Source organism: Lepidothrix coronata, unplaced genomic scaffold (assembly GCF_001604755.1).
Source record: "Lepidothrix coronata isolate B3197 unplaced genomic scaffold, Lepidothrix_coronata-1.0 Scaffold12, whole genome shotgun sequence".
Taxonomy (NCBI): Eukaryota; Metazoa; Chordata; class Aves; order Passeriformes; family Pipridae; genus Lepidothrix; species Lepidothrix coronata.
In genome coordinates, this window is record NW_016690192.1 from 2,568,603 (window position 1) to 2,591,127 (window position 22,525).

At 42.5% G+C, this 22,525-nt stretch overlaps 2 protein-coding genes across 5 annotated transcripts in view; one reads left to right on the plus strand and one right to left on the minus strand.

Moving 5' to 3' along the window:
- Nucleotides 1-7,541: 7,541 nt before the first annotated feature.
- Nucleotides 7,542-9,542, minus strand: LOC108492904 (cytochrome c oxidase assembly factor 7). Its single transcript, XM_017805757.1, has 3 exons — nt 9,343-9,542; nt 9,132-9,272; nt 7,542-8,130 (listed from the first exon to the last, which is right to left on the minus strand). The coding sequence occupies exons 1-3, from the start codon at nt 9,446-9,448 to the stop codon at nt 7,682-7,684; spliced, it is 696 nt and encodes a 231-aa protein (XP_017661246.1). The 5' UTR covers nt 9,449-9,542; the 3' UTR covers nt 7,542-7,681.
- Nucleotides 9,543-12,308: 2,766 nt separating this feature from the next.
- The window catches only part of LOC108492781 (protein zyg-11 homolog B), a 20,658-nt gene continuing 10,441 nt past the window's right edge, over nt 12,309-22,525 (plus strand). The window contains exons 1-4 of one of the 4 annotated variants that reach the window (XM_017805456.1): nt 12,391-12,536; nt 14,657-14,778; nt 17,951-18,116; nt 20,491-21,245. In XM_017805456.1, the coding sequence (XP_017660945.1) occupies nt 14,746-14,778; nt 17,951-18,116; nt 20,491-21,245 (954 nt within the window). In that variant the 5' untranslated portion in view covers nt 12,391-12,536; nt 14,657-14,745. Of the gene's footprint in view, nt 12,537-12,948; nt 13,312-14,656; nt 14,779-17,950; nt 18,117-20,490; nt 21,246-22,525 lie in introns of those variants that run through there. The other 3 variants (XM_017805455.1, XM_017805457.1, XM_017805458.1) reach the window with 3 other exon arrangements.

The window sequence follows — 22,525 nt, forward strand, 5'->3', positions numbered from 1 at the left end:
GACAGCACACAAAAGGCTCATCCTATCCTGAGAACATCTGGGTTTTGTTGTGGGGCTGAGGTTGGGGTATTTTTAAATATAGATGTCTAGTTCTAATCTTTTATCCATTCAGAGCACTTAGACTGCCTGCACTCTTCAGCCTTTAATGGATTCTGGAGATGATTCAAACATCTCTTGCAAACCCATCAAGTAAATGCACAACTGGGTCTGAACTCAAAAACTTGCTCAGTTTCCAAAACTCAGACCTCTGTGTGTGTGTGTATGTGTGTGTGTGTGTGCCCCTACCCACTGGTTCAGCTCTGGCTGCAGATGACAAGTGAAGAAGCCTGTGAAGAAAGACTACATTTTTGTCCCAGCCCTCGCCTCCTCTGCCCCACAGGGGTTTAAACCTGGCCCTTATTTAATAAATGCACATCAACAGCCATGTGTTGGTGCCATAGGTGCATATTCCTGCTGGGAGTTTCACTCCTTATGGATTGTAGAGGAATTAACAGAGAAGATCGTGAATTGTGAAAGATTTCCGTTTCAGGTTGCCCAGACACCTTGCAGATATCTGAGAGCTAATTTGATCTGATTTGGGATTATATTCCCGCAAATATATGAATAAACCATAATCTGGATCTGGTTCCTTTGTCGAACAGCAAAATAGTCTTTGGATTGCGATGGTTTCCTTTAGGAACACACATAGCTGGGACCAAGCTCTGGAAGCCGTTATCTGTTTCTCTCCAGCATTAACAAGGTAGTCCAGCATCTCTAAGGACTCTTAGCGGCCTCCCTGTTGCACACAGTGTTACTGTAGCTCTTGCTACACTCTGGATGTGTCAGGGAAGAAAGTAGTTTGATATGGGCCTTTCCTGGGATCAAGAGGTACTTCAGTGGCCACATTGAGTTACTTGTCCTTTCCTTTTACTGACTGAGCAGTGAGAAAAAATAGAATTCACTTTGAATTAATTAATCAGATGATCTTATTTTGTATAAGGACGAGTAAGTTCTAGCTAGAAATAATTTCTCTGCTATGCAGTTTATTCCAGATCATTTTTGTTGTGAAGATGCCTTTCTTTTCAGACTCTCAGGTATTTTGATCCTGTTTTTCTTCACCAGCTCTGCTATGAACTGACTTCTTGGAGTGCTTGGGTCAAGATGAGTTACACTCCAGCAGTCCTTTAAAGCAATCACACAGGGCCCAGGTGAGGGAAGCTGATGCTTGACGTGCTGCAGAAAGTGTGCAGAGTCCCCTTGGTTTTAACTGGATTCATGGGCTGAGCAGTGTTGCACAAAGCAAGTTCTAACAAGATACAGCGTTAATGTTTGGCACTTACTCGTTCAAGCCTCCAGGCACAGAGAGTACTCGATCAATTCCTGTCCACACATTGATCTGATCAATGTGCAGTGGCAGGACAAAAGCAGAGAAACAGCCCGTAGCCCCGACTGCACAAGGACCTTTCTGAAAGCAAATTTTCAAGCATTAAGCTTCAATGTAATTAGGTTTCAAGGTTGTGTCTGCCTCCCAGCCTCACAATATCTCTGGTTCAGCCTAGTGAGCAGGAACTGAATCAAAAAGCTTTGTTCTTTCATACTTACACATCAAAAGATGTTTACTGACTTTCTTTTTGTCACCCTATGTATGCCCTCAGCAACATTAATGCCCTTTGAGTGCACTAAGAAGCTTGAGCAATGTGTTTTCTTGAGCACCAGGTGCCTTGGCTTGCTTCTCTATGCCATTTTCCCAGATTGTGTGTGTGATTCTGGCATTGCACCCTGGCCGGGGACCTTGCCTTTGGCTCTCCAGAGGGCAACAATTCCACTGGTGCTTCTAAGATATAAAACTTTCCACAATTTGGCTCAAAGCTCTCATTGGTTGGTGCAATGTATCTGTCTGTGGGATGACAGCAAGTGTCCTCAGTCAGAACTGCAAAATACTGAGGAGAGACAGTCATTGAAATCAAGTGGAGATTATTTATTTATTCAAATCATTGGTCAAAACGCCTTCTTGAAATTGTTCCCCGAAGATTGTAATGGGGAAAGTAGTATATATATAATATTTCCAGGGCTCTGCTATGGTATAAATATAGCCTTAGGCTGCAATTTGTAACTGCACAGTGTCTAAGGCAAAATCATACTGCATTTGAAAGGATTGAGTGCTTTACATTCTTACCTAAAGATCACTAGGGTACAGCTACAGTGTAAGAAAATGCTCTCTGACCATAGGCTTTAGTTTAACACACATATTAGAATGGCATTAAATCAGGAAAGAAAGTTCACAGAGAATTAGAAGCGATCACCAGACATCACCTATCTCCTATCATTTATAGAACTATATTAACTTGCTGTTAATTTTTGTTGCAGTTTAAGCCATCAATGGATCAGCACTGGCACTGTGGTGTGACAGTGTGATCTGGAAATGTCCATAGCCTGCTGTGGGAGCAATGAACACAACAGTCAGCAAACATCACACTCGGGCATTTCCTGCTGCAGTACACAGCAAACAGAAATTACCCAGCCAAGTACACTGCAGAGATGTTTTGCTTAACTCTTAAAGGGTGTGGGAAGTTTTTACTGTTTGCTGTAACAAAGCCTTTGTGCTGCTCCTATGGAACCATCACTTGTATTGAATTTGTTCACAGATTCTGTGTCTTTTATAACTGTGTCAGTCCCTGGCATTCTCTAGTGTCAACCCCTGGGTTCTGAGGAATGTGTAAAACTCACAAAACCCAGCAGAAAAGAACTTAAGCTCAGGGTTTCAAATTGTATCTGATCTCTCTGAGGGCCTTTGGACCAACTGCAGAACAAATAAGTAAAATAATGCTGTAGAGAAAACTCTTCACTCAAGAAGGTACAGAAAATAACTTCCCTGAAGGTAACTAAGCAAGGCTGCTTGTGGTGTTGACAGTGCCACAGCTTCTTATTTTCTCTTCAACAGTTATTGATAACACTTGTGCTGAGGTGGCTATCACATCTTTCTGGAATAATACTCCATAAATATTATCTGAATAACATTCAAAGGCCAGTTTCCCATCTCAGTGTTTCTTGGCTTGCAAAGAATTGACAAGTCCTTGCCATGAAAAATATGATTTGGAGAATAATCAGTTTGGGCCCCTACTGGCACCGTGTGACCTGCCATGAGCCAATAGTCATTCAGTGCTTTGTCCTCCTTTCCTGAACTACAGAGATAATCCAGGTTTCCTTCTCAGGATTTTGCAGGAAAGATTGTTGCAAAGCAAAGAGAGTTTGCTTTCCTGGGCAGGAAGCTCTATAGGAACGTGGCATGCTTCCAGTGGCAGGAGAGCTGGAAGGAAACCAGCCCATTTCTTTTCACTTTTTCTTGTGAGACAATGAAATGCTCAGACCAGGCCATTACGTGTCAAACAAGGACTATCAGAATAAGGAACTTCTAAAACAAATTCAGGTTAGTTCAAGTCATGAAATTACATCATGGCCAAACAATGAACATTTTCTTTGATGTCTTTCTTACCCCAACTCCATATGGAATGGCTCTGCGAGCTGAAAAGGACTCTGTGCCTTGTGGCTCACTGGGTGAAGTGTACTAGAATGCTGTGGATGACAACTGTGGTATTAACATGGAGGAATTTCATCTTCTTTCTTTCTTCTCTTCCATCAGAAGCCTCTCAGTTGCTAAGAAAAACTCTCTAGGGTTGTTTAAAGCACCGTACTTCAGTCTTGCATAGACAGAATGAGATCCTACAGAGAACTTCCACCATACTCATGAATGGGAGTGTATGCATGTATTACAATTATGCTATTCACAAATCCCCATCTGAAATCACCACTCCAAAGCGGCCTAAATTTTGTAATTCCATAGCACACAAATTTCCTACTAGTTGATGAGGGAGAAAAAGGATTACAAAAATACTTTATAAAATATTAAAAAAAAAGTATTATGGTATTACAAACAAGACTGAAAAGGTGTGTCTGTAAGAAACATAAAACATATTTGGAATGAATATAGCAATAGTAATTGTAAGTAGTATTAGGGGTAGAAGGCAATAACATCAAATCAGAAATATATGATATAATCTGAAATTAGTGTAATTCGTGGTTATTGTGCTTGCTTCAAGTGTGGATACTGAAAAATGAAAGCACTGGGAGGATACAGACATGGCAAACTAGTTCAGACGTTGAAAATTTGGCACAGAATTGATCCTTAAAGTCTTCTGAGTCTTGGAGAATCTGTTTTGTGAGGATTCTAGGCCATATTGCTGATACAGTGTCTGGAAAATCAGAGCAGGACACCAGCGTTTACTGCTGAAATATGTAGTAGGGACTTCATAATCCTGACTCTTAGCCTGTGCATCTCTGGATCAGGGGTGTCATTATGGGTGCACACAATTGGCCCAATAGCAGGGTTTGAACTGGACCCCTGGGTGTTACCCCAGCACAGATTATTGCAATGATGACACAACTGATATTGCTTGTTTTCTAATGTGTTTCTTGCTGTGTCATGACTCCTTTTCCTCTCTCTCTTTTTGCTTCCCCCCTCAGAAAGGCCAACCCTGAGCAGAACTGTGTCATTCTGAGGTCTAGTGGATGAGATGCTGGGAAGCACAAGGGAAGGAGGAATTCTTCCTTCACCATCTACCAAAGGAGAAGAAAAGCTACTTGAGAGTTCTTCTCTCTCACATGGTAAGTGAAAAATTGCCGACAGAGTATTTCTTTCTGTACAGCACAATAAAAAGGTTGTGCTGTAACAAGGAACACTCTTATTCTGGTTTCTTGGTGTGGCAATGACACAAACACAGTCCCCCAGACTGTCCCTCTAGGTGGGTGTGTACAGCCACAAGAAGTCCCTTCACACACACACTGCAGAGAGGAGTTGCCACTGATGGCTGAATTAACGGTAAGAAAGATGCAAAACTGCTTTTATTACAATATAACACAGAAACAGAACCACCAGAACAAGTCTGTTTTTCTGTTTCTGCAATGTCATGTGGCTCCTTTACCCAACTGCATCTTTTGTCCAGAATTAACCCAAATGACACTTAATGACACAACATGATGTGGCGCCAGTGTTTCTAATCTTGGTACAAAGCCAGCACTCCACTGGTGATCTTTCCAGAGCTGCAGGAAGCATCCTGCAGAGAATGCTTTCATCATTTACAGCCAGGTATCCACAAGTCTATTTAATTAATTAGAGTTGGTCACCATTCCTTCTGAAGTGTATTGCTGCTTTATTAACAGAGGTCGGTGTGAGCTTAGATCAATGCAAAAAAATGAAAGGGAAAGCAGACAGTGGTTTAGGAGCTGTGAAACCGAGACAAATTCTTTTATTTCTTAGAAAACCCACTGATCCTGAAGAGATTAACAGGTTCTTCCACATTTCCAAGCATGCTATTATGATCACATATCTGTCACTCTTTCTTTACGACCTCAGAGGCTTTGAAGAAAGTTTTCTTCCCAGGAGAAAATAAAATTTAGCCTTTGTAACATCAGGTAAAAAGAAAGAGCAGGAAGATATCAGCCTTTTGGTAATACCCTCATAATACCAGAGCAAGATGGTTAGAAGCCAGGATTTGCAGGACAATTTTCACCTCTTAACAGATTTTGATTATGTCTCCTGAATATAATCTTGAGGCTGAGAATAGACTGCTATTCATAGAGTCTATATGTTGCTACAGGTTGCATTAACCACATAGACTGAAATGAGACTCATCTTTTCTTTTTTTTTGATGCCATGTCACTTTGGAGGGAAAAGAGTCTTACAGGAGAGGACCATACCCATCTAATATATCTGTTACAGCATCATCAATATCTGTGTAAAAAAGGTATAGGTGTGTGCAGAACAGGCAGCAAACTGTTCAGAGACAGACTGGAAACACGAAAGAGCCTTCCTTAATTTGGGTTTGCCTTTTCAACTGGTGATACAAAATTGGATGACACTTCATAAACTTATCTTACCAACACACTTAACAGCTTTTATGAAAATGGTTCTTTTTATAATATTTAAACTCTGCAAGTCTGTGAGTTCTCAAGTGCTATGCAAAGGTCTCCCACAGCATGCACTTTATATGTGGCTTTAATTGTCTGAAACACGTGTCGTTTTTACTGAGGATGTTCTCAGGTGCCTGTGTTGATTGGAGGTTCCTGGGAGGGTTCACTAAAAATCATTAGTCCTGGTGGAAGAAAGCTTGCTCTGGTGCCTGGACTGAGGATCTGAACAGGCCACTCTGAGGCAGTGAGTATTGCAAGCTCAAAAAACAGATCAGGGCTTAAAATGTCACCCAATTCTCCAGTGCCCTGACCCAACAGTAATTGCTTACTTCTGAACACACACAGACTGTTTTATTACTAGTGTTACACTCCACAGAGGTAGCATTTACTTACCTTTCCCAAGGTCCAGAATCGCAAAGAATCGGGCAAAGTGTGTTCCTGCAAGAGCTTTACCTTTCTGAGCTGTCATAAAATATTAACTGTTAACAGAAGAATTACTTTCACTTTTGTCACCACTATTTGTTTTTCCAGGCTGCTGAATACACAAGCCAGAGGCCCTGTGAGCCTTTGCAATAATGTTTTCATACACTGCCATCTGTTGTTACGGTGTGTCCCTGTCGCTGCTGTGCTGTCCCGCCGGGGTTTCTATTCCAGCAGGAAGCAGTTCCTTTCCAGGAAGTATGTTCAAAGCATAGTCAAGCTTTAATTCATACATGCAGAAAGATTCTAACAATTCTGCTTTCAGTTATGGCAACGGCCAAATTAGTGTTGCTTTTAATCCCACTTCACTTATTTCAATAGTAAGTTTGTACCTTTATTCACACCAGAGCATTCATGTTCTAAATCAGCAGTGAATTTACAGCAAAACATACACACACATATCACAAACTTCCCATGTATTTATACACACCAAAATTAGAAAGGATCCTGTCAGTGCATGAATACATTTACACTCACTGACCTGCTTATTTAGAGAGCTGTTCCAGAATCTGCATGTTTACTTAACAGTTTGGATATAATTAAGCTATGGATTTGAGTCCAAGATCTGATCAGTTAGCACCTTATTCCCTAAATCTGTACTATAAAAAAATAGAACATAATGCTACAGAAGCCGTCAGAAAAGTAAAATAACTTGTGTGTGATTGAATAAGGGGTGATCACGTGTGTTGGAGAGCAAACCTGAAGCATCCAGGCACACAGTCACAAACCAGCTGGCAAGTGAAGGAGATAAGTGAAGGAGCTAGGAATTGGCCTAAGCCTATGGAATTACAGCTGAGTATCCCTGCCTTAGAGCAGCTCACCTACGTGTGCAGGTATCCTAGTTCCACAAGTGCTTGTGTGGGAGATGGCACAGTTCTGACTGCCCAGGCTGGGATTACCTGCAACTGTGGTTTTTGTGTGTGTTACAACTGGTCTGAGCACAAGCATCGGATCTGAAGCACTGGACACAGGAGAGAGCCTTTGTACTTGACACCATGGGGACAAACTTCCAAAAGGCCAGTTCTCAACTTCCTTAAAAAAGAGAATGTATCTGATCAATACACTTAAAGAACTCGCGTATTCAAAAATGTAGAAAGGCACAGGAGAGTTAGTCATTTATTGCATTCACAAAAATATAAGTTTATTTGCATATCCAAATACAGGATATTTATTTAAGTGAAAACTGTATGCTCACAATTTAAATAATTTCACTTGCCATTTAATAAAACTGCAGTCTTAATAACTGCAACTAACATTACTGCCCAAACACTAAAGAACTCGAAGCTTCTTTCTGTTCTTTATGCAGCTGTTTTGCCCTGTTTTTCAGATCCTCTGCCTTAGCATCATTCTTTTCCACACCATCTCCCAGTTTGTACATGCGACTGGCATTGGCACAGGCCCACATGTGCCCCAGCTCACACCCTTTCAGTGAGTACTTCAGGGCACGGCCCATGTCTTTGGGGACCCCAGGTGCCCCCTGCAGGTATATCACACCCAGGTTGAAGCAGCTGGCAGCAAAATTGCCATCACAGGCCTTTGTGTAATAGTCTCTAGCGACCACGGGGTCAGGTTTGTCATTGTTCACTCTCCCATCGTGGGCCAACAGCCCGACGTTGTGACAGGCATTCACTGACTTCTTCCCACCTTTCTCACATGACTTCAGGAAAGACTTGTAGGCAGCTTTCAAATCTGGTTCAAGTCCACCTGTCAGCCAAGAAACCAAAACATTTCAGTAAGGACATGCTAAAACAGATAGGAGGCCTCTCTGCTTTGCAGCATGCTTCCCTTCCCACTGGAAATAGAGCATCCCTCTCTTTAGATACCACAGTCAACATTTAGGACTTCAGAGACACCACCATTGTCTCAGTGACAAAGGTTTTGCAATGTCTTTGACTTAGGAAACTCTCCTCCACTCATAAGTAATCACAACAGCACCTGTCACCAAAAAATAAGCCAAACCAACAAAACACTCTTTCCACTACTATATCCATGGATTTCTTACTTACACGAGGCAAATATTTTGCCAGTATACCTACACATGCACTGAAACTGTTACTAGTTTTGAGCTACAGTACAAATATTTTTCCTTACTAGTATTGTCATTTGGAAGATGTTCCACTCATTTAACTGCTTCCCATTACTGTACCAGCAAATACATTTTGGGCAGACTCGGGGGCTACCTAGGTAAGCAGGGTTACCAGTCAGTGACTTTCTTACTTTCTCTAAAAGGGAAGAAATCCTAATCTTAAGAACTGAACACACTGCAACATTGAGCCCTGGCTATACTTACCACTTATACAGATGTAATTATAAAAAAATAATAGACGTGGTTAACCTACAGCTGATAGTTCAGAAGGAAGCAATTTACAGGTTTCCACCCTTCCCCTGCTTTTATGAGGTGACCCTGAAAGGGGCGGGACAGGGGCTCCTTCAAGGTCAGGATGACACGCAAGTATTCGGGGGGGTCGGGTATTGGAATAGGTGGTCAGGTATTGATACAGGGAGGTGGAGGAGTCGCCATCCCTGGAGGGGTTTAAGAGGTGTCTGGATGTGGCGCCGGGTGATGTGGATTAGGGGTTACAGTGGCAGTGCTGGATGAACGGTTGGACTTGATGATCCTAAAGGCCTCTTCCAACCTTGGTGATTCAATTCTCTGACTCCAGGCGCTAGGCACCTTTACAAAAGCAAGAGCCCCCCCGGCCCACCTTTGCCGAGGGCCTGGTAGGCCCCCAGCTTGTAGCAGCTCTCGCTGTGCCCGTGCTCCTCGCAGTTGTCGCGCATCACCCGCGCCGCGGCCGCGAAGTCCTTCTTGATGGTGTCCAGGTAGTCCGCGAAGCGCTGGCAGCCTGCGGGGCACGGCACAGGGGCTGAGCTCCCGCCGAGCCCGCCGGGAGCGGGGGGCGGCGGGGCCCTTACCGTCCGGGTCCTTCTCCTTGAAGCACTGGTAGCTGTACTCCACGTGCAGGTTCTCCAGGTACGCCCGCACCTCCTCCTCGTCCGCGAAGTTGATGAACCCGGCCATGACCGCGCCGGGGTACGGGAGATCGCGGGGCCGCTCCCGCGAGGAACGAGGTTCCGTCCGGCACCGGGACCGCCCCTTCCCCGGCCGCTCCTTCGGCCACTCCCCCCGCTCCTTCTCCTCCCGCCCCTTCCCCGGCCACTCCCCCTGCTCCTTCCTCGACCGGGCATTCCCCCACCGCTCCTCCCATCACCGCTCCCTCCCGCTTTCACCGGGAGCTCTGACAGTTCAGCAGCTTTAAGCGACAGCACGCTGTTAGTATTTTACTCTCAGAGTTTTGCACCACTGGATGCGTATTCCCGGTCTGATTCGGAACACTCCAGTCCACAAGTTGAGACATGTCTGAGACTGAGACAATCGAGACTATGTACATTAATGCGCTCTGCATGGCTTACGAGTCACGGTTGCTTCCCCCATTCCCCCATCTGCCTCCCGCATGCTTTTATCTGGATTAACAGCTCCATAATTTCCAACTCAGAACGGAGGAGTTGCGGCGAGAGACTGTTCTCAGCCACCGCCCCTTTCTGTGGTGCCACAAAAGCTTGGAGGTGCTCTTGGAAGAGCAGGAACCTGACACCGAGTGTCTCTGAGCTGGCAGTGTCAGGAGCGCTAAAAACACTCAGGGACTGGTAAGCACTTAACACACATCAAACCTTGGTTCTCCAGTGATCCCAGAATCACAAAACGGTTTGGGTGGGAAGGGACCTTAAAGTTCATCTCGTTCCACCCCCTGCCATGCGCAGGGACATCTTCCACTGGGCCAGGTTGCTCCAAGCCCCATCAAACCTGGCCTTGAACACTTGCAGAGATGGGCACTGACAACACCATGGATGAACTTAACCCGAATGTGATAATAGAATACTTACACAAAACATGGCACACTATCCAATTCCAGCAGTTTTGAGCACAAACCGAATTTTCTGTAAAGCAGCACATTAGACATTTATGTGATGAATTGCTTAGAGTTAAAATTAATGTGAAAGTACGCTTGAGTTAAAATGAATTACAGAGAATATTTGCAAATGCTTTGTCCCAAATTATTTCAGTAGGATAAGACCGGCTTGCCAAGTTTTTGGGATAAATAAAACTCAGTTAAATCCTGTGCGGAGGGTCCCATGGGAAAAAGTCCAATCGTTTATTAAGGGCTGGAGCTAATTGTGACCAACCATCATCAGCCAGACTGGCAGCAAACTCAGCTGGGCACATGGCTGAAACACCAGTTACGGTTTCTAAAGTATTTCCCTAAAAGTTTTCAGATTGCTCTAAATTTGGATTGCAGTTAAAACACATTTTCCATAGGAAGCTAAAATCTTGTGTTCAAAATGTATTGACCCAAACCCACTAGAGAACACAAGTAAGAAGATACACATCATTTGGTCCATGCTGGCTGTGATTGGAGACTGTGGGAAGCTTGTGTTCTGGAGAGGGCTTTTGGAAAATTAACTGATTTTGTACCAGAAATATTGTTTCTTTGAAAAAACATCTTTGAAAAACATTCCAGTTTGCACAGAGTCACTAGAAATTCCTTGAGTTTGTTGGTTTAAGTCTTTGAAGAGTGTGCTCCTGCTGGGATTTTGCCTTTGCAGTTTCTGATGCTGATGTTGAGCTGGTGCCAACTCAGCCATACGGCCTCTCCAAACTAGGAATGGAGTGACAGAGAGGATTCCCAAGTACAGCGGGGCAGGCCAAGAACTGGCACTGGGAGCAGGGGATCAGTCTGTCACTTCAAAGTTTTCACTGTCTGAGCCCAGACAGGAGAAAGGAAGATAGTTTCTATCATAAATCCATATGGAATGAGAAAGAGAAGGTGACATCTGTACAGAAGCTGGGAGTGAATCAGTGAATTTGTTATATAGGTATCAAAAGAACAGCCTGGAAGTTTGTAAAGGCATTAGGAAGTGGATGAAACTCATAATGGACCAAGAATAATAAGACCAGCTCCTTCCTAATCTAAGCTAATTTCTGTGTTCATAATATAAATTATTTCTTCTAAGGAGATTAGATTTTTAAGTTAAATTCAGAACACGAAGACTCTTAATTCTGTTCTTGTCAGATCCAGAGAACATAATTTATTTTCTCTACATCAACAGCCTAATCTAAAGAATTGGGACTATAACTGACCCTTGTTATGTAGTCCTTAAACAGGCAAAACTGTGCTTCATAGTATTTGTAGAATATTTTGTCAGCTTGTATTGACAGAAATGTAAGTTATTTTAGCAATTATACCTTAATATGTATTTATGTGTCTTGCTGGTTTGCAAACAACAGTTATCCAAAGCTTCTGTATGTAGAATCAGCATTTCTTCAGGAGTAAACTCTTTATAAATTCATTTTATTTGGTCAGGGTACTTGTATTACTCTTTACTTTGTATCCTGAAACAAAAAAATAACTCTATTCCCTTTAAAAGCAATACATTGTAGTATGTATTAGTTGGGAGACAGGTTTTCCTGACTACTGCTATATCTGAATCCTGAAATTACTTTGTTTGTAATAGTTTATTCCTTATGGCAAAGCTCCTCTCCGAAGTAGATGGCAAAAGCGATTGTAGTGGTGCAGGCTACTGTTCATATTACCAGAATAAACTAGTTCGTTCAGGAAACACTTAAATTTCAGAGGCTTGTGAGCACGAAGCAAGAAGTGACGCCGGTTCATGGCTGTGAGAGGTCCAGACACAGGGAGCTGCAGCTCACAGCAGGTGCCAGCCAGCCCTGGCACTCCTGGTGCCTCGGTGTTCCCGAATCCTGGCTCCAAACCCAGAGCAACCAGGTGGCAGGAAGGTTCCCCGCACACAAGTAACCAGCGCGGCCGATGCGTTTTGCTGAGCAATGGCCCCGTCTCCTCACACTTTGAGCCTTGGAGAAGCTCCGCTCTCCCGGCACCCCACAACGCTGTGCCGGCGCAGCCCCTTTAAGGGAGGCGGGCTTGGCGTCGCGTCCCGGCCGGCTCAGGCACATTCACTTCCAGGTCGGGGAGGTAAACACCGGGGAAGGGAGGGAGGAGAGAAGAAGAAAAAAAAAGAAGGAAAGAGCAGGAGCCCAGCGTCGGGACCGGCTGGCTGGGCGCTCGCCGGCGGCACCCAGCGCCGCGATGGTGAGGGGGCGATGAGGGGCTGGCGGTGGCGGGCAGGGAGGGAAGGAGGGAGGGAGGCAAGGAGGTAGGGAAAGAGGAAAAGAGGTGGGGAGGCTGCTCGTCCGCAGCCTCGGGGTGCCGGACCCGGCGGAGGGAGCAGAGGTGACCCGGGGGGAAGGGGCTGCCATGGCGGCGGCGCTGAGGGGCTGAGGCGAGCCGGGGGGACCCCTTGCCGTCCCTCACGCCGGCACCGCGAGCCGCGCCGGGGCAGCCCCGCCGTTGTGTAACCGTGGCGCCGCCACCCGTTATGTAAAAGGGCGGTCGGACCCGGCGGACGGGAGGGAGGTCCGAGCCCTGCCCGGTGCGCCCCGGTGTCCCCGCGGCGCCGTCAGCGCGGGGATGGCCGGGCCGGGCTCGCCGCCCTGACCGCCCCTCACGGCGGAGCGCGGGCAGGGCCCCTCGGCGTGAGGGCACCACTGCCCGGCCCGGCCTCTGTGCCTCCTCCAGCCCTCCGACAGCACCTCGGGAATTGCTTTGTCCGGACAGGAGGAAGCGTGGGCCTTGCTGGGCTCTTCCAGCTCGGAGCTGCCAAAGGAACAGCCTTTCCCTGCTCCAGACAGGCCGGAGCAGAACATATGGGAGCTGTTCGAATTGCTTCTCTGCTCCAGACATGAGTGTGCATATTTACTTCTAAAGGACTAGCAGGACCTTCTTGGGCGATCTGGTCTCATCCTTTGTCGTTAAAAGCCTAATTTCAGGCAATCCCCTAATAAATTGATTTATCGTTATTTTTAAAGTAGGTACTTTTTGTGCCTGCTGTTCTAATCAGTGAACTAGGGCAGAACTTAATTGTTTAACTATGTACTGACTATTTTAATGCACCTTTGTTGCTGTGCTGGCACTGTGCTTCTCCTTAATGACTTTTTCCCCTCTTATAGTTTGTATTCACTGTGGTGTATTTATAGGCAGCATTCATATCTCTCACCTTTTGATCTGCTAGGCTAAGGAAATCTAGGTTTATTTCCTATTCCCAACATACTTTTTTCCCCCCAGAGCATTCTAGGAGCTGTTATGTTTAAACTCGAATGATTCAGGTATCACTTAACCCAGATAGCCCCGTGAGATACTCAAGTGTCTTGAAAATGATCTAATCTCTCCCTGGTTTTTTTGATGCTTCTCCTGACACCTTCTTTGGCTGCTTCGTGTTGTTTTCTTGTGCTTCAGCAAACCACTCAGGTTCTTCTCTCCAGTCATTTCTAAGTGAACTTGTATTTGAAGTTCTTCATACTAATCTTGAAATACATGGCCTTATTATGTCGTTCTGATGTGGCAGTATTTAATTTTAGACCTCTCGTGATCTCTGCTGACTTTGTATCACTAGCAACTTCAATTGCACTTGTTGTGCCAGAATGGTTTATGTTAAATTTGAGTTTTGAGCATAATCCTTCCTTGAGTCTGGTTAACAAATTGCCTGCATCTGTTTTATTTCATTTAATTCAATTTAAATAGGATAATCATAAAGCTTTCTTAGTAACATAAATCATGGAGCTGTTTATTTTTCACTGCCTTTCCTTTATTAGCACTCAGAAGAACTTTCATGGCTGTTGCCTGAGTTGCTATTTCTTAATCATTTTAAGAATGCTCATTTTAAGAAAGTAAGTAAAATTTTGGGACTGTGGAGAGGTGGAAAAGAGAAACATGATACATCCCACACCAAAGGCTGAGGCTCTAAATTATCTCTTATTTCCCTGCTAATATTTTGAGAGAAGGAACTGCCACAAACATAACAGAGACCTTACACGTTTGAGGTTTGCCATACTGAGTTGGGTATAAAAATCGGGGAGCACATCATAAACATGGTACTGCTAGAGCTGCAATTGCTGTTTCTCTTCCACTGTTATATGCTGGTTTGCTGAGGGGGAAAAAGAACCAACCAAAACAAAAAAACTACTTATGAAAAGAAAAACCCCTTTGGTTTGTAGTGAGTCTGGCACACAGAGCCATTAGGAACTGGAGTCGGAAGGGTCACAACACATATAGTGAAAAAGACCCACGCAACAGTGGAATTTACAGTTTTTGAAAAGTTAGATTGTAATTACTGACAGAAAACATCAGTTAAACCTGTTTCTTATTTTTTTTAGGTACTGTATAAGCAGGTGCTTGCTTGGTGGTGCTTCCCCAAAGGAACAGGATTTTGTTTTGACACACTCAGCCAGTTAATCTAGGCATAATGTTGGGCTTAAGATTCTCTAACTTATTCCAGGTACTCTAATATGTCCCCTCAAGCTCTTTTTTCCTCTTTAACTGCATTTTGAAATATATGTTGAATATATTTTAGTGGTATTTAAAGTCGATTCAAGGGGTTTTGAGGAGAAAGTGTTGGAGGATAATGTTCTTTGTGAAAACCTTTCCAGCTGCCCTGGTGTGAGCTCAAAGCTGAGCTGGTAACATCACGTTGAAGTGGGTTTTGCATTTCAGTTCCCCAGGATTGGATTACTGTCAAAGGCCAGTAGCCAGGCAGCTTACTGTCCCCCTGGACACTTTTGGTTTGTCTTGGTTATATTAAGCACTTAAAATGTTTTTTGGTTTTTTTTTTTAATAATTTTAATAAGCCTTAAAAAGCCCATTTAAATGCAATTGTTCTCCTTTTTGTGCTATTCCATAAGCTAGCTGGATTTAGATGTGTCACATTACTCCTACAATGTATGTTTTAGCTAAGGAAGGCACCCAGGCTTGCATAATTTTGTGTTTTGTGGAATTTAATTTTATATTTGTTTCCTGCCTACTTAATTAATATCATAGGATGAAAGGAACTGTGAGTTTTAATGAAAGTGTCAGAAAAGTAAAATAGCATAATGAAAGTTCTAGTCAAATACCGCTAGATTCTTTATTAAATTTAAAAAAATATTAAATTTAAATGCTATGCTATGGTTGACACACATTTATGGTCTCTCATTAGAGTATTAGAACCAGAATGTGAAGTGAGCTGAAAACAAATGGCAGGTTTGTTTTCAAGCTGACATTAAAAAGCACAGCTAAAGGAAGGAACCACTTAAATTCTGACCTTCTGAGAGCCTAAATACAACTTTAACTGGGCAATATTCTCTTTAGGTAAAGAGAAGCTGAGCCACCAGCTCACATAAAATGTTTACAGGCTGAGTTCAAGCTGCAATTGCAGAAGCAAACAGTCTAGGAAATTGTTTTTATGGTGCTTGTCAAAGTACTTTATTAGATACAGATAAAAACATTGTACCTCTGCCCAGGTTACCCCAGGAGCCTTTGTTGGGGCTGTTTCTTCAACCTTTGGGCAGCAATTTGAAGAAACATTACAAATGACTCCTACAACTGGGACAAGTGGAGTTAATAAAAATGGTACTATGTTGTTTGCAAGGGTAATTGATCCCTCCTTCTGGGGTTTGTTCCTTTATTGTCTGGAGATGCCCTGTATGAACTTCTGAAGTGATTATATAAAAATCCAAACATTATTTTTAAATGACAGATTGGCCACTTAGAGGTACTGGTTGAAAAAAATAGTTTTCTGAGTCATCTGCTAGTGGCCTATCTGCAGGGCTAAAAATTCTCTTTGGAGTTTGCTCACTGATAGATAAAAGTGTTTCAGCTTTTCTGGCAGAAACGGTGGAACGGTGCCAGAAGGAATGAGGAGAGCCAGGATTCTGGGTTTGTCACATCTGAGCATCCAAGTAGAAATACAAGAGCTGATGGGAGACGAGGATGTCTTTGCTTTAGTGGGAATGATTTTCGTGTACCTCTGAGTAAGGATTCTGATTTTGGGTTGAATCGTCAGCTGTCGTACCAATCCTGGGTGTATGTATTGATTTCAAGTTAAAAAGAAAATGTTCCCATTTCCTTTAAAAATGTACTTTTAAAATAACCGGTTGGCTTTTTTCTCTTTAGAAGTGTCTCAGGTGTTGTTGCACATTACAAAGAAACAGAAGGCATTCACAGTTCCAAATTTTGTCCTTCTTTTCCTTACCAACTTAGGATTGGAGGCAGCCAGAAGTGCTGTTTTCTGGTAATGTGAGCAAGCTGCATCACAAAGGAACTCTTGTTTCTGTAACAAAAAAATGTAATAATTAAGCTTAAAAAAATTTAAATACCTAGCAAAATTGAGACAAAGGAGTTGGAAGTTGAATGTCAAAAGCTGCAGAAAGAGCTTACATTTGAATAATTAGTTCCCAAGCCTGTACTTAAGTCTTCAGGAGCTATTAAATTGCAGTCTCTCATTGATGTCAATAAATGATTCATTAAAGATAAGTTCCATTCCATCTTTGCTCTAATGTGGTACCTCCCAGTCTTCAAATATGTGCACCTTATCTTAGAAGACTTATCTCTGTAAACTTATTTATGTTTCTTCTAGGTAACCTTTTATATATTTCTGTACTTCTGTGATGAGCATATTAGGCAAACGAAGCAAGAGAAGTTAAATGAGCTGGGAAAGAAAGGTGACATTATCCAGAACTTTCAGTATAAAAGGGAAGCTCCAATTTTTGCAGCAGATGAGATCTGGCACCGGTTGGTGCTGTTATTTTCAATATTGTCTGGGGGAGTATGTACCAGTCACTCGGCCTCCTTTTGTGTGGTGCTGGGGATGATTCACAGTGCTGCAAGTCACTCTTTATGTTGATTAATCTGTGTGCCTGAAAACAGTGGGTTATTATTAGAGATGGAATAGAAAAACCTTTTGAGACTTTCATGTATCAGTGTACAACCTCAGACTCTGAAGGAGAAGGTCAGGTTTATATTCTGCCTTGTCCTTTGTACTCAGGGTTTTGCTAGAGGTGATTTCCAGGCACAGTGTAAGAAGGAGGAATAGAACTACTGTAATAGATATTACTTTATTGCTGCACAAAATTTGGAATTAAACCAGTTCTTTTTGAGTTTCCTTTTTTGATCTGAAGCTCTAGCTGCCCTTTTCAGTATGAAAAATGACTCTTATATATAGGAAATTTATCTGCAATATATGAAATTTATCTGCATTTCTAATGTAGGTTGGTAGTAGACTTCTAATATGGGTTGACTTAAATGAAAGATTAAAGGAAATAACTTAAATCCAGGAGTAAAATTTGATTTTAAAATCTTCTTTTAGTCTGTCTTGAATGATAAATTTCCAGTAGACTTAATAAATTAGAATTATTTTTCAGCAATTACTTTTCTTCCTGTGGGAACACAGGCAGGGTTCAAGCCCAGCAGACCTGACTGGATGTGTTTCTGGGGTGACTGGAGAAGGAGGCTCCCAGCAGTTGGGCCAGTTGTTTATTGTGTGACCTGCCTTTGCCTGGCTCTGTGGGACACATCTCCTTTTGTAATATTTACCAGACACGAAAAAGAACATTGTAGAGTAATGGGAGATTCATAGACAAGACAGAATGATTTGACTAAATCTCCTTTGTTTCATTGTGTTTTGTGTATGACAGGAGGAAGCTTCTCCCTATTCTTTACTTGATATCTGTTTGAATTTCCTGACTGCCAACCTCGAGAAGTTCTGCACAGAAAGGCAAGATGGGACACTGTGCTTGCAGGAGCCAGGGATGTTTCCTCAAGAAGTGGCTGATCGACTGCTGCAGACGATGGCATTTCATGGTAAAAACAGTTATTTGTGGGGCAGCAGTGAAAATATTCTACTGGAATGTGACACTGCAGTTCTGGTGTGTTTTCTAGTAGAATCTGCTGTTGCAGCTGTTTAAACTGTGTTCATTAATCTCTTAATAGAGAATTTTTGTTATTTTTTTGGTTTTCCACAGTTTCAGCAGAATTCTGCGTTGCCGTGTAGATAGTTCTAAATAGGTCCTTTGTCTTGCCTTTATGATTTTAATGTTCCTTTAATTGAACATTCTTTAATCTTCTTTAGTCACTTCAGAAAAAACCCAAATATTTGATTCTACTACTTCTCACAACACTCAAATATTCCAGTATCTCTCACAGAGCAATGCAATTTTCTTTGCTGTGTGCCCTTACGATTGAACTAGAAAATAACCTTGTGATTTTTAAAAATAGTTTCTCATCTCTTTGGTCACTTTTATTGAAGTGGAATTGTTTACTCAAAAGCAGACAGTGTCAAGAGTGGTATAAGCACCTTGTGGTGTTCTAACACGTGGTGTACTGGCCTGTCATGTTCCCTGTCAGCACATCTCTGAGGAGAGAGCTGCCCTTGTTCGCTTACTTTAGGCATGGTAAAGGAAAATTTGTGCCAATAAAGCTTCTTCCTATGAAAAATTGAATGTGTAGATTACACTAGAGAAGAGGCAGGAGGACCCATTCCTGGAGATCCTGGAGACTTTTGGTAAAAGATGAGACATGACACTACAAAAATTCCTGTACACACATCAAGTGCCCTATCCTATAGATGCAGATTTGATTGGGTCTTACTGTGCATATACTGGTGTTCTGGTCAGAAATAACAGAAGGAATGGTCCTAAAAAAAGACAAGCTCAAAAAAAATTAATCTTTAATATACTTTGCCTTCTGATAACTAATTCTTTAAGGTAGTCCCAAGAAATCAGATTCAAGAAAACCGAATTACCAGAAACTTATTACCAGTGAGGAAGACAGTTCCAGATACCAAAATGTCACAAACACACAGAGGGCAGGATGGAAAAATGTGCATGGCAGGATGAACAGGTCAAGGCTGAGGAGGGCCAGTGAGAGAGCCTCAATCCTTAGATGAAAAGATGAGCAAAAATGGAGAAGTAATTTGGTGATACTTGAACCAAACTATTATTTATTGCTTTTACTTTTTCTGCTTGGTACCAGTTGTTTCACCCCATGTTTCTGCTTTGCCAGCAAAAGAGGAATGCCCTGACTACTATGTCAGAAATGCCCAAACAGTTTGCTCTTTAGAAAGGTCTGCAGATCTTAACATTAATTTGACTTTTCACAGAGGCAATTACTAGCTCATGACTTAAATCCAGACTGTAGTGGCAATGATGTTATTTTTCATATATAATGCATTTTTATTTTGCTTTCCATGTTAAATGTGTGTGAAGATAGGAGGTTAAAGACCAGGAGTGCTGACATTTATAACCCTGTAGAGTGAAACCAGAAGGACATGTTCTTCCTACTCCTTTTGTGTGCAGGGTTGTGCAACTGTGCTCTTCTAGTGGCTTTTTATAAAGCAGTAAACCTGCTGTTGATAAGATACCATGGTATATTCAGTGCATTTTGGGTAGTTCCATGCAGGGAACTCAGTGTATTGTTTCAGTTAGGATGTTGTCTGCATGTTGCAACAAAAGGCTCCTTATGCATTCTCCTTTATACAAAGTAAAAAGATAATAATTTCAAAAAAGGATTGTTGCATCTTCCTTTTTACATCTCTGTCTTTGTCTCCTTCTCACCCTTTCCTTGCCCTCCTCTTTCTCCTCTTTGAATCACTTCTTAGGTTTCTTTCTCACATTCAGCTTGTTTCTGAGCAACACTCCTACCTTCTTCCTGAGGGATGTGTAGAACTTGATTAGCTTAATTTAGTGTATTGATCCTACTTATGAATTCAGTCAAATGCTAAATTATTCAGTTAAAGCAAGATGAGATCAGGTCATTGATAGGTGGTGAAATCTTGAGGTTAATAGACCTATGGCCAGGGAAGAATTATACTCAGAAATTTTGAAATTCTGTTTTTAGCACAACTTCTAACAAGTTCAGGGAGAAAATCCAAAAGATGCAGGCAGCAGTGGGATTGTTTTTGAATCATATCCATGTTTTATTTATTGCGTGTTCCGTGTTCTGAACCAAACAGGTGATGTTTACATACTACTCCTTAATATATCTATCCTATTCTTAAACCTGGAATTTTCCAAAAGTGAGGTCATAATCTTAAAAATGGAATCTCAAATACAAGATTTTTGGGATCAGTGGTGTAATGATCCAAGATAATCTCCCTCGTAACTAATTTTCTTTGCTAACCCTTTGACTTCTTAAAATAACAGTGGTGTTCTGTAACACTGATTCTGTTTTCCAACAGGGCTTCTGAATGATGGCACTGTGGGGATCTTCCGAGGGAACCAGATGCGTTTGAAACGGGCTTGTATCCGGAAAGCCAAAATCTCGGCCGTGGCCTTCCGGAAAGCGTTCTGCCATCACAAGCTGGTGGAACTGGATGCCACGGGGGTGAACGCAGACATAACAATCACAGACATTATAAGTGGACTGGGCAGCAACAAATGGATCCAGCAGAACCTGCAATGCCTTGTGCTGAACTCACTGACTCTTTCCCTGGAAGACCCGTACGAGAGGTGTTTCAGCCAGCTCTCCGGGCTGCGCGCGTTGAGCATCACCAACGTGCTGTTCTACAACGAGGACTTGGCAGACGTTGCGTCGCTCCCGAGGCTGGAAAGCCTGGATATATCCAACACCTCCGTCACTGACATCACAGCACTCCTCACCTGCAAGGACCGGCTCAAGTCTTTGACCATGCACCACCTGAAATGCTTGAAAATGACCACGACCCAGATCCTGGACGTTATTAGAGAACTGAAATACCTGAACCACCTCGACATCTCCGATGACAAACAGTTCACATCGGACATAGCCCTTCGTTTGCTGGAACAGAAGGATATCCTGCCTAACCTTGTGTCATTGGACATTTCTGGCAGAAAACACGTGACAGACAAAGCTGTGGAAGCGTTCATCCAGCAGAGACCCACCATGCAGTTTGTGGGACTGCTCGCCACTGACGCCGGCTACTCGGAATTCCTGACAGGAGAAGGGAACCTAAAGGTTAAGTGGGGGAATTAATTTCACTGAAAAATTGTGATGTACAGGAAAAATAGAACTAATCACGTGTAACAAATGTATGTGGGTGTTTCAGGAGGAGACTGTAGGTTCACTTTTTTAACTGTTAATTGTAATTACTGACTTTATGTCAAATTCCTACTTAATTCTGACACAAACTGCTAAATTTGGGTAATATTATTATTGTAAGAAGTACCTGTTTTCTTTTCAGTGATCCTGATTTAACATACCTAAGAGAGCTGAACTTTGTCTAGTCTGAAGTCATTTAGTGGAATAATATTCTCTGGATTCCAGCACAGTGTCTCTCATAACTCAGAGTGTGTAAGAGGTGGAGGTACAATTTGCATAAGCTTTGAGCAGTTCATGATTAACACAGCAGATACAATAAAACTGAATAACTCAGCTGCTCTGACCACCACCACTGCTATTTCCTGTTACAGTATTTCTACCCACCTTGAAAGGTCTTTTGGTGATGAACATATAAGAAGCAATTACTTAGGATGAACAACTTCCTCTTCTTGAACAAATCCTAAATTCCTTAGTCCCTTAGGGTGAGACAGTGTTTGCTGAAGTGCATTTATTTATCTTTTAGTGCCAGGCAACAAGACATCATTCCCTGTTCTGTAGAATATGGATGCACTTATTGGAGAATGAGCCTGTCCTGTCCCTACTATGAAGGGGTCAGAATTAATGAAGAAAGAAAGAGATGTTTTAGGCAAGTCAGTGGTATATCATCTTTAACTCCGAGTTTTGTTTGCTGCTGTGCCATGAGGATGGAAACTGCAGAGGGAGTGAGGAAGAGTGCATAAGGTGTCCATAGTTTAGTCTGTCTCCTGTGCAAGCTGCGTTTTGCACTTCGGTTTTAAAATTCAGAATGCTCTTGTTATAGACAAGTGGAACAACAGCTACACAATTTAATTTTTTTTCCCCTGAAACTTTTGAAATTTGTTACTGGTCGGGTCACTTGAGTACTTAGTTGTCACAGTGAGAGCAAAGCGTATGAATGTGGAAATGGCTGGTCAGAGAAAGCAAGTTCCCCTTTGGTGTGATGATGTACAGCATCAGGAAGCTATACCTCATGTTTGTTATAAAATAATTCAGTGTAATCCTCCTGTTTAAAATACATGCTTCAGAGAATTGTGTGTGCTGTGAAAACACAGGAAAGGAGAAGGTTCTAGTAATGTGAAAATCCCAGTGGACTTGTGGCAGTGTAGTTAACAAAAAGCAGTTTGCATTTTATTTTTCTTTTTTTAAGACATAGTTGT